Genomic DNA, 12,628 nt, shown 5'->3' on the forward strand with positions numbered 1-12,628 from the left:
TTCGGGCAAAGTAGATTATTTTTAGCATTGTTAATAAATAAAGAAACGCAATTGGTTGATTTTACCCTCCTGGTCGGAATCCCGGTAAATACTTTGGTTATTTCTGCCTATCGATAATAAGTCTATTTCAAAGGACGATTGTTTAAACATTGCTCTTTCTGTTCACGTGTGCATTTTCTAATTTATTCAACAGTATATTTCTAGTTTTATTCATCAAATATTCCAAATCTACTTCACCTTGTTTTTTTCATGAATGGCTAGACTCAAGAAAAGGCTAATTCAACTAAAACATGCACGTACATTTCAGAGACGCAAATTACTGAAATTAGATCAAGATGAAGATCTAGAAATAGTAGAAAGAGGTACCGCCAGTGCCGGTAAATCTAAAACTACTTTGTCTATTTCTACAAGTCCTTCTAGATCTAGATCTAAATCAACATCTAACCCTACTAAATCTAGATCTGATTCATCCAGATCTAGTGGACATACGACAGCATTTGAAATTGATACAGTGAGTGTGTCTACTGAAGCCAATAATTTCAATAAAAGTAAAAGTGAGGCATCTAGATCTAGATCTAGATTGGATTCTTATTCTAGATCTACCAGGAGTAAGACTACTAATACTATGACTAAGACTAGTAAGATTAAAAAAAAAATTATTGATATTCCCAAATTAGATGTAGATCTAGATGATTTAATATCCACCACACCACACAATAGAACAATAGTTGACTTTGACCAGCTTCAGGCCCTTATACAGCCTTTACTTTGTCCTGGATGCAATAAATCTTCATTAAAATTAAATACTGATGAAAAATGTCACAATTGCCTGTCTGTTAAACTTAGCATTAACTGTGAAACATGCAGAAAAGTTGTAATTACTAAGTAGCAACCAAACATCGGTTTAGTCTAAAGAAACTAAAAGATTTGTTCTGTGAACAATTTTGCTGTCCTACACATTTAACCAACTGTGAACATTTAGACATACAGAAATGGAATGTGTAAAAAGAACAACACCTTTTTAAACTAATTTACAAAAAAGTTGATGATATTAGACAGGCTTTAGAATATAATACTGTTGACCTTATTCATCGGAAGCATGCAGAGGAAAGTGGAGTTTCCATAGATGAAGAATTGATATTGATGGCCCGTGGCTAACCAGAGGCCACACTTCACATATTGGACTTGGATGTGTTGTAGATGTCCTAACAGGATATGTTCTGGATTTTCACAATGTTTCAACATTTTATTTGGTCTGTTAAACTATTGGCAGAAAGATTAAAGAAAAATCCCCATCACAGTATGCAGAATGGTTTGAAACACACAAGCCCTTTTTGTGAAATCACTACACAGGTGAGGGTCTATTAAATATAATTAGCATTTCTATCAAGTCTTTGTGTATAGTTTTTAATTCTTTTCTCTAATTTTCTATTAGTTTGCTTAAGTCAAGTTTGTACATTCATTAAATAATAAAATATATATATAGTTTTTAAACTTTATGATTCTTTTTTATATTTACAGGCTCATCAGCTATGATGGAAACATATGCCACAGAGGTAATATGGCTGTGATCAGTTGAAATGAGACTCCTGGTCCACAAAGCAAGCTTCTCTGCACTCCTCTAAACTATAGGCTACTAGCTGACCACTTGAAACCAATTCATAAGCGCTTCTCTGAGCTACCCAAAATGCCAATTCATTGCATTCCAAGATTTGGAGTACTTGCGATAAAAAGAAATTTTCTTCTTTGAACAAAGTAACATTGTCAGTCATATCTCTTCTATTTGTGACTTTCACTTTGGATTAGCTGCTTCAAAGAGAATGAAAAACATTCTGTTCTGCAATAACACGTTTCATGATTGTCTTGAGTCGACAGAACCAACGATTAAGTGGGTCTGCCTATAAAAAAAAAGATGACCTCAAACTCGAGTTAAGAGATGCAGAAGGACAGATTAAGCTGTGTTTTTTTTACTTTTTATTCTTTTTTTTTTTTTTTTCAGAAATCAACAAATATAAATTTTGCATGTCATTTAGCTGTACATCAGATTTGTCCCAAACTTGTTGTTAGATTTTAATGAAATTTAAAATACTTGTTCTAGACATGATATATCTTATTTGTTTAATGAGTTTCATGAAACTTTTTGATGTACCGGTCAACTCATTTTTCTCAGAATGTTAGTTTTTGCATATGTCTTTATGCCTTACAAAGAAATTTTCCTAAACTACTTGTTAGGTTCTGGTGAAATCTGAAACATACGTCTTCAGGACATAATATACTTTACTCGTACAAAGAGATTTGTTTTTTTCAAAATTGTATGTACTTTTTAAAAGAAAATGTGATTTTCATTCAAATTTATCCTGTTTTTTTTAAATGTCAAAAATATACTAAAAATGTGTAAAAAAAAATAAAAATAAGGTACTTAAACCTTTAATTCTGCCTTTATATCAATTTAGAGTATCATTTTCTCTTACGTTAAAATCAAATTTCATGTTAATTTGACCATTAGTTTTGTTTACAAAATTATGAGTTTTAATTTGTATACAATTTAAACAATAGGACTGCCATAACCATGGCAACCACCGTTAAAAAAAATTTAGCATTATTTATTTTAGTCAGTACCGGTATATGCTACCATAACAATTTTCAAAGGCCTAGCTTTATAAATAACAAAAATTAGATTTTCAGCGATACCTCCCTAAAGACACTAATAATATTGACCAAGAAATTCAACAGGCATGATAAGGGTATTTATGGAAATTACATATAGTTTTAAGAACAGTATTGTAAAGAGTCTAGTAGAGTCCTCCATAAATGTGTTCTTGAATTAAATAAAAGTGATTGAACTACTTACAATTAGGGATGAAAAAAAAATTATTAACCGATTAAAACACACAGAAAATAATACTAAAGCAAACATATATATATGTCATTTTAAGTTATTGTTATATTATTACTACAATTTCCCCTCCCATATCTGGCCATTTTATGGGGTTGAGGGATGCCAAAAAAAAAGTGTTTTTTTTTATTTGACTGATTCACTTATAAATATTATTAATTTAGAACTAAGCCCATAGCTTTGTCTTCATTGAATGAGGCAAAATTGTTTGGTCACACCTGGTTCTGCATTCATCCTTGATCTTTAGACAAGACCTGCACATTATTATTTTAGGACACAGGGTTCGTAGCACTCCTAAAAAAATGAAAACTCTCCTAAAATTTGCCAGAATTCTCTTAAAATTGTGTCCACTCTCGTAAAGTTTTAACCAATATTTGTTTAAAAATAATTAAATATAATTTTGCTTATTTCTTGCTAAAAATGTTGTAAATGTCAGGGAAACTAGATAGTTGAAAAAGAAATTGTGCTTGAAAAAAAAACAACGCTAATAGGTCTAATACCCCTCCCCCACCCCCATCCAATTATGTATTATGCAAATGTCAACTAAACATACAAATTGGCATGTGTATTATAGGATCTTTTTATGAGGAGGATTTAAGCACAGTTAATTAAAGAATAAAACGACCTCAAATGCACACCATGACTCTAGTATCTATGTAAGTGTAAGATACACATAGGAACTAAAAATGTACATTTCCACCACAGAGAATATACATCATGAAGGCATCTCTAAGAATGTTTCTTATTTTAAAAAAATGGAATCTCATTTTATATAATAAAGACATTACTTCAAAAAAGAAGATGATTACGTCCTATTTCAAGATTATGATTCAGTGTTTTATATATAATTCCTACTTTACTTTTGAGTCTTCTGTCCTGAAGGCTTTCTAAATTTAGTGATTTTACTAAAGGTGTTACTCTTGTCAAATGTGAATATTCTTTTGTTATGAATCTCACTGTGTTGGTTCCAGTTTCTTACTGTTTTCTTGAGTTGAGGGGTCCCAAATAGAGGATTCATATTCTATTATTGGCATAGTGCATTGTTTTTAAAGTAACTAAACCAAATATTTGTAAAGTATAATAAAACAAATTGAAAATTTTTAAATTGTTGCTTTTATTTTATTTATGTGATTTTCTCCTTTGACATTTTCAATACAACTATTTTATTTCATGATTATATAATTATATGTTCAATTTTTGAAAATGCCATGAAAAGGTCAAATATAAAACATATAATACTCTCAATGTCTCAGTTGTTCATAATTCATTAACATCTACTGAAATACAAAAATATGAAATTTGTGTCAAGGACAATAATCATGTGTATGTAGGAACAAATTGAAATAGTTTACCCTTATATGAGGACAAAAAGAACAACAAAAAAAACACCTCTAGCGTTGAATGAATGTGTATAAAAATGAAGAAATACACAAATGTTTTGTTACTTAAGATCTATGGCTAGTGAAAAAAAAATGTCTAAAAACTAAAATACGAGAAAAAAATTTTTTAGTTCAAAAGCAATTAAGTAGAATGTATATTATAATATATATCAATCATGAGAGTAGCTTTGTGCTATGTTAATGACGATTATAGACGTTGCAAAGCCTATGATAAACACTTAAAACTTGTAAGCTTTAACATCTTGAACAAAAAAAATGGTCGCAGAGGAAACAATTTGATTTCTAAAAAAAAAAAAAGAGTGGCAACTAAGCTTATAGAAACCTCAAGAAAAGTAGGTTTATTTTAATGTCCTCAACTTTTATGAAATATTTGGTCTCAGATCACTCAAGTAAAGTGTTAAGCTTTTATAATGTCACATAATAAAGCATTGATGTGGAAACATGAAGAACGCAACTGAGTTTATGTAGTCCCGGGAAATCCTGCACTCGTCCTTGATCTTCGAAATTGAAGACATTGCCATTATTAATTAAACACTAACCAACAAATGACTTTAAAATGTGTTTGTGTTACTGCTTTGTGGTTTGGTCTTCAGGCAACAAAACAGAAACGGGAAATAATGAGGGAACAAAACAAAATGTTTTTATCAAATTTGATATTCACTACTGATTCCTTTGACTTTAGACACAGTATGTGAGGAAAATGTTAGAGAGTATTTCAATTAGAAAACAAAAAAGGTACAGTACATAAAACTTGTATTGAGCCTACAACTTTAAAAACAATACTGTTGCACTTGCATTTCACAAAACCAGTTACTTCCCCTTTCACTAACTAAAATTAATTTCTTTCCTAAAAGCCTTAACTTAATGGATTCTGTGCCAATTTATGAATCTTAATTTTTTTCTAGTTATAAGCTCACAGGCAGAGATGTTAAAAAAGAGAACTGAATTTTTTGCTAGTTATAAGCTCACAGGCAGAGATGTTGAAAAAGAGAACTGAATTTTTTCTAGTTATAAGCTCACAGACAGAGATGTTAAAAAAGAGAACTGAATTTTTTCTAGTTATAAGCTCACAGACAGAGATGTTGAAAAAGAGAACTGAATTTTTTCTAGTTATAAGCTCACAGGCAGAGATGTTGAAAAAGAGAACTGAATTAGGCTTTGCGCCCGATGTAAATACTGCATGCTTCATCTTCAGACCTAAACACATTCACTTATTGGCTCACAATGAAAATCACTTTAGGGGATTTTTTTTAAAACAGCATTGTTTTACCATTTTTAGACATTAAAAAAAAAACATTTAACAGCCTGTTTCATTTAGAACACCACCAAACAACCTACAAAGTTATATTTTTTAAATTGTTACCAACTTTACAAAGTAACTGGAATTGTCAGGCAAAGTTCACAATGATTATTCTTTAAAAAAAAGAAAAATATGTACATATATATATATATGTAAATATAAAACCAGTACCAAAAAATGTTGAGCTATGTTGCTATATTATAGTTTAAAAAGTCAAAACAACGAGAATTATAATTAAGATTTGATGTTTTTTTTATGGTAAACAAGTCAAATTATATCACATCAACATGAATAAAACAACATTGAGTTGGGTATGTACAATTCAGTTTCAGGTTTTATGTATAGCTCTTCAATACATACAACAAAAGGACAAGAATATCAACAAATAGTGTTTTTAAAAAAACTTAATTGATCAGGTGACTTTTAAAACTGGACAGTGATTGGCTTGGAGTTTCTAATGCAGGTGGTCTGTTGTCATCCATGCTTGACCCGGTCCACAGCTACGTAGTAAGATTTCTTGTCATGGACAGAATGCCACCCGATGGGGCCAACCTCACAATCAGCGCACATTAAATATTTAATGTTATCAACCTGAAATTAGATAAGTTATTTACATGAATGACATAGGCCTATTTCATTCTAAAAAAAAAACAACAACAACAATAGAACAAATTTAATGGCATTCTTTCTATTGGTTAAAAAGTCATGTCAGTAATTTTGGTCCAGGTACTGGTATCTTATATAATACAAACGTTACTTCAAAAAAGAATATTACGCCCTACACGTCATGCACTTAAACATAAAATATTATCAATCTACTCTTTAGAACTTCAAGACCTACAAAGAAATTCAAACCTGAGCGCACAGCACTTGTTACCCCAGTTAAAACAAAGACTTCTTTATTGACCCTAATTGAAAAATTTAATGTGATTACAAGGACTCTTTTCAATTAAAAATAACAACATTCAACAAACGAGAATAGGTGCAACACAAAGAAGTCCTGACTGTATTCACATTCAACCAGTAGTACTAAACAGTTTGACAGAATAAGGAACAAATGAGTTTTCGTACCATTCGGTTTTAGCCTTGATGGAAAGAAATCACCTACTTTGCGTCAGCTTGATAAAATTGGTGGTGGTTGTCTGCTAAGATTTGTTCAGACTTTGCTGAGACATTTTTGTTAAAATCTAGTAGGGTTGTGTGCATGATTTCTGATACTGTCTTCGCTGCACAACAATTTGGATGACATGTTGCCTTACAGACAAGTTATTGCATAGGTTAAACTAAAACCTCTTAATGCGTTAAATGTGTTTTATTTCATTGTTCAAAGATAAATGTCAATGCTAGAAGATAATGCTCTCATTGCAAGGCTTGCAGACTGAAAACATTTTAGCAACAATATAATCACAAACATAATCACAGGATCAGAACCAATCAAGCAATTCCTCAAAACAAAAGGCTTGTTAACAGATGAGACATAAAAAAAAAATGCTGCCAACTATAGAAGAATCTAATAAAATACCGAGAAAGATACAAAGATAAAGGCACATTCCTCATTCCATATGGTTGGACAAATTTGTACAAGTCCTCCTTCTTCCTTATCGCAATTGAAGCATGGAATGGGTTGCCTGAGCTAGCCAGGAAAACCAGTGACTTAGCAGAATTTAGGTCATTGGTTAAAATGCATGACGTGTAGGATGTAATCATCTTCTTTTTCGAAGTAACGTCTGTATTATATAAGATAAGAATTAAAACAAAAACACAAAAAAAAAAACTACCAAATAAAGCATTGATTTATGTAATATGTTATTGAAATTATTACAACGAAGTCACGATGATGGACAGTTTTGAGTATGTACAGATCCCCATCTGTAAAATTTTACTAATAAATATAATCATTATACAATAATCCCACCATTCCTCTTCTGTGGAGGTAGCATAAAAAAAGGATTACCAAAGTAAAGCTGGCTGGATAATATGAAAGAATATGCCCGCTGCTGACCAGGAAGAGTAGAAGAATTGGATTACATGAACCATCACCGCACCCATAGGGACTGATGATGATAATATAAAATGATTAATGATCACAACTGTCCAATACTTACTGTTTTAGAAAATCCAACATTATCAAAAGTGAGCATATCCGATACATGCCAAAAATCAACTAAAGTCACACCTTCTATAGGTGTACATTCATTCTTTTGGTACATATTTGGAAGAAAAAACTGTAAGTAAAACAAGTAAATCGTAATTAATAATAACAATAATAATAATAATTACACCAATAATAATAATTTTATACCAATGTAAAGTACAGATGTTTAACAGTAGCTGTGAATATTTTTGTAAGTTAAAGTTATGGTTCTAAAGTGTTTTCATGTATTATAGCTACTTTACTATATATAGGTTATAGTTAAAGAGTTAATTAATATAGAGTCTGACTATAGAATACTATATAGATCTAGTCTAGATATAATGTAGAGATCTAAAAAGTAAAAATTTTATATACACATACATACTAACATAGAGTTTGATAGAGTAGAGACTAATGACTATGACTATACTATAGTTCTTTTATATAATTTAATATAAAAAAAAATTAATTAATTATTTAAAACTCTGGTCTATAGAATACTACTATCTAGATCTATGACTTATACTTATGACTTATGTCATGATGAGTTGACTATGAGTAGATCTATGAAACTATTATCTAAATTCTATGTCTCAGTCAACAGTGATTGAACAGTGTCTCAGAGTGTCTGTAGTCCAGTGTAGTGACTGTGAGACTAGTGACTAGTCTCGTGTCACTAGTATTAGTAATTTAGACTACATCTAGATCTATACTATAGAAGAATATTGAGTCTAGTTAGTTAAAGTTAAGTTAAGTAGATTTCTAAAGTTTAATGTAGGTAAGTTGTATGAAAATTACAATTATTATAATTTTTTAAAAAAAGCTAAACCTCTTTTTGAACAAGTGTAGCTTGACGAGGAGACAGTACAAGACTGGGGCATCGTTGACAGTATATTTTGGTTTTATTCTTGCCTCCGACGTCAGATATATTTTCCAGCTTAGAAGATTGTTCGCGATTTTGGTTAGTGTGCAAGCTTTTTGACGACTCTTGTTCAGCCATTTTTCAAAATAAGATAGATCTAGACGTCTATACTAGATTGAAATAAACAACCACAACGCAGAGGATAGTTCAAGATCTAAAGTCTATCAGTAATTAGATCTATTTGTATAATTGCAATAAAAATAAAAAGAATCTTGGCTCTATCGTCAAGAAAAACTTTTCCTGTAGATCTTACAGAAAAAAAAATGACTACGACGCCATGTTGAAAACACCAAGCAGATAATTCGCAATTTAAATTGCAAATACATTTTAATAATGTTTTCGCTACTTTGTTTGTTTTATCCAATATAGTTTATTATAAACTATAAACAATATATGATTTAAGGGTTTTTCGTTAATCAATTATTTTGATGTTATTTTTTTTTTGCTGCACTGTGAAACGATTTTTTAAACTTAAAAAATACAATCATTATCAAATCAAGGAAAATTGTGGGACATCATTTATGGATTGTACCAAAGTCAAGGGCGGTAATCTACAGAACAATAAATGCAAATCCAGGCAATGTTTATAACTAAGATCATGCCATCATTTTGATGGACGTCCGGTTACTCTATCGTCACCTCTCCCTTTCTCATTTACTTATCGTTTCTAAGGTGACCAGGTAGGCCTATACATGGGCGCCCGCAGGATTTTTTGCAAGGGGGGGGGGGGGGTTTACAAGTCGCCACTCATGGCTCAAAGTCATAACTGCAACTTTTTTATTTCAAAGAATATTAAAGAAAAGAAATAGTGCACCATGCCACCCATACATGTGAACAAACCATTTACTGTACACTTTGGTCAGTTTATCTGTGCGGTCCGTGTATCTCGACGGTTGATCAAACAAAAAATGCAAACGTTGCCAAAACTGTCAATAACTTTACTACTCAATTGCTTCTTGTCGCGATGGACTAGCCGGCGATGAACGCTTATCTGCAGTGCTGATATTCTTCATAATGTTGCAGCTCTTGTATCATTTTAGGATGTAGACAAAACAAGTTGAACTGAGCATTATTACTGCTTGAAAAGCGAAACGTTAATGAAGAAACTAACGAACAAAGTGACGTCATGTAAAGTCACGTGTTCTGTAATAACTCCCGAAATCCAAACATATGTTTTTTTCTCGGCGAGTCTGTTAAATGCAAATTCTCGGTAGCACCAACTCAATACCCCATTTGCCTGTCAGCAGTTTCGCCTTCCTCAAAATGCCATCCTTGAAATGTTCCTCAACATATCCAAGTTGGCATTTATGTCATTAATGTGACTGCTGGTGTGCTGTTAAGCGGCCACTTATGCTAAGATGGACAGACTGCAACATCACGGAAACTGATTCATGAAAAGATGAGTAATTGACAATTAAAAAACAAATTAGAAACACACGAGAAGCAGGCACAGATTACGCATATGCAGTTTGTCAGGTTTCACTTACAGCCGTTATTTTAAAATACGCTAAACAGTCAAAGATCTTCTCAAAGTTGTGACTTAACGCGCGAAGGAATTCGTATTTCTCAGTCCATTGTGTCACACACAAAAGAGGTAATTTAGCATCAACGCTCTCTCTTGAAACTGCTATGGAAGAAATAGATAATCTCCTGGATGGCACCAACAGCATTACGTATATCTGAAATGGCATTTAGGTCAATAATAACAAGTTTAAGTCTGTGGGACTCGCAACGGACAATGTCTGCTTTAGGATATTTTTTCACGAATCCTTGCTTGAACACAGTTTTAAAGGTTACCCATCACGGGGGCAGCCATCGTAGCTTTGGCCGTGTAGTTTGTCCAGTACAAAATGTATTCGCTGACAATGAAGTTGGACAAATCAACGTTTTGACTGGGGTGGTGTGGGAAGAACTTTGTTTATATCTCTTCTATCACAAACTGGTGGACGTGTTTAACCTGCAATTTTATTTTATTGAGCGCTAACACTGACCGCAACTCCGCAAGATGTAAATAGCCTACATTTACCAAGATGACTATTCACTCTTCAACCTTGTTCAAAGACACTTTCACATATATCAAATGAAAAGACAGCTGGCAAGTTTTTTTTTACTCCAAGACAAAAAAAAATACTTTTATATATTCTAGGCATTTACTAAATGTAATGATAACTATTAATTATATACAAATAAAAACAAATAGTTACGTCTAACATGCTGTATAATCGCAAGCGTACATGGTCGGACATATACTACAGATGAGCTTGTTACCGTTTATTACAACAATAGCTTACCCTTATTAACTTTATTTTAACGGAAACAGTACATGTTAAGTTGCTTCCTAGCAGAGGTTAATTAATTTGAAGGTGTAAAAAACTGGCTAAAATTTGGCTACCAGAATTCAGAGGGGTGCACGTGAATGGTCAGCCATCAATGCCTGATAAGTCTAGGCCAGTCTACTACAACTGTACTTCAGTCACCAGTGGAAGCACTACTTGTTCAGTTGCTACTTAGATTTTAACTGATCTGATGGTGCAAAACAAAAGGGGCTAGAATTTAGCTACTTAGAATTCAGGGGGGTGCAAGTGCACCCCCTTGCACTCCCATGCCCATTTTCCCATTCATCTTTGCCTGACATCTCCGCCCCTTCCGATTTCCCGCGCTTTTACACCAGCGTAGCTCATTTCTTTTCTGCCCGATAGAGAACAACATCGGACAGATAAGTTCACTTAAGTCTATTTTGTGTTAATTGTTTTTCATTTTTTTGTTTGTTTTTGTAGTTGATGAAGGCCTCGTGGCCCAAACGTCCTTTGTCCGGTAGGAATATTTTCTATACAGTCGTTTACCAGCAGTAAACCTTTGTTTTTGAAATAACTGTTCAGTAAAAGTTTCTTTTTTTTTTTTTTAACATTTTTAAAGTTAAAAAAAAAATTGGCCATTTTATATAGATCTATATTTCAAACTCAAGGGTTTCTTAGAACAATTTACCACCGTATTGATCCATCCGTGATAAAAAGAAAATATTTTTAACTATAAAGAATGTAAACGATGGATATTTAAATAGCCAAAGAGTGTTCCTATTTTATTTATAATGATATTAGGCCTACTTTGTTTCAAAACTGTTTCTTGTGCACAGTAGTCTTGGTATTAAGACAGGCCTTACACGTTTGTTAACTTACTTAGAATGTAGTTATTATACAGGTCTAGACAAAATCATAATATCCTGTATTGAACTCGGTGTAGGATGCTAACCAACAAAACATGAAGTATTGTTGTAACTCCGCTCCCGTGCCACGCTGATGGTGCGCATCAGAGCACCATTCAACACTAGCAGTAGAAGACAGGTTTATACAAAGAAGGACTGTTGTAGATCCGGCTGTAGTGATCAGCAATTCATTGAATTCTGAGCTGTCTTGACTCAAGAGAACGCCCTTTGCGCTATCTGTGAACTGTGTTGAGGACCTGGCGTGGCACTGGGAAGTGTATCGGTGGTCTGTTCTGGTATTTAGATCATCATCATCAAACTCCATTTGAGTAAGGGCTTGAGAGGCTTAAATCCTCTCTTGCAAAATCCCTGGACAGAAACCCCGCTGTCTTGCGTAGTGCATACGTCACCATACAGGTCGAGAATTTTGGGTTTCCCAGACCTGTCGAGACGGAGATCAGCAAGTCTGGGACAGTCAAACATAATATGATGCACGGTTTCCTCTTCTTCCCCGCAGCGGGGGCACCGTGAATCGAAATTTGACCATAGCCGTGAGGAATATGAGCCAACAGGACAGCGGTATTTAGATAGAAAAGGACTGGTGTCACTTAAGATAAGACACTCTGGGACTTGATAGCTGAAGTCTATGCCTGTTAGTTTGTACTGTAAATAAATACCTCGGCTATTATTACCTCCTGCCTTTCGTTGAGTGTCTGCCTTAGATTTACAACAGTATCAAACAAGCAAATATAAAATAAAAATAATAACACAATA

General features: G+C 32.9%; 1 protein-coding gene and 1 long non-coding RNA gene across 2 annotated transcripts; one reads left to right on the plus strand and one right to left on the minus strand.

Annotated features, from left to right (window-relative positions):
- The first annotated feature begins 564 nt into the window (after positions 1-564).
- Positions 565-4,617, plus strand: LOC129927377 (uncharacterized). The gene is made up of 2 exons (XR_008778990.1): positions 565-1,353; positions 1,522-4,617. It is a non-coding gene; the product is annotated as an uncharacterized LOC129927377 (long non-coding RNA).
- On the minus strand, positions 4,583-8,941 carry LOC106051809 (guanine nucleotide exchange factor MSS4-like). The gene is made up of 3 exons (XM_013207012.2): positions 8,560-8,941; positions 7,702-7,821; positions 4,583-6,187 (listed from the first exon to the last, which is right to left on the minus strand). Exons 1-3 carry the CDS (start codon positions 8,728-8,730, stop codon positions 6,071-6,073), a joined length of 408 nt encoding a protein of 135 aa, XP_013062466.1. The 5' UTR covers positions 8,731-8,941; the 3' UTR covers positions 4,583-6,070.
- Between the last annotated feature and the right edge of the window lie 3,687 nt (positions 8,942-12,628).

This window comes from Biomphalaria glabrata, chromosome 7 (genome assembly GCF_947242115.1).
Source record: "Biomphalaria glabrata chromosome 7, xgBioGlab47.1, whole genome shotgun sequence".
In the NCBI taxonomy this organism is placed as follows: Eukaryota; Metazoa; Mollusca; class Gastropoda; family Planorbidae; genus Biomphalaria; species Biomphalaria glabrata.

What these genes read in the sequence shown, in the direction of transcription:
- LOC106051809 (XM_013207012.2), bottom strand. Translation starts at nt 8,730, where the DNA reads ATGGCTGAACAAGAGTCGTCAAAAAGCTTGCACACTAACCAAAATCGC. An exon ending in CTACACTTGTTCAAAAAGAG is followed by an intron (nt 7,822 to 8,559) that starts GTTTAGCTTTTT and finishes TTTTACTTACAG; the next exon opens with TTTTTTCTTCCAAATATGTA. An exon ending in ATGTTGGATTTTCTAAAACA is followed by an intron (nt 6,188 to 7,701) that starts GTAAGTATTGGA and finishes ATCTAATTTCAG; the next exon opens with GTTGATAACATTAAATATTT.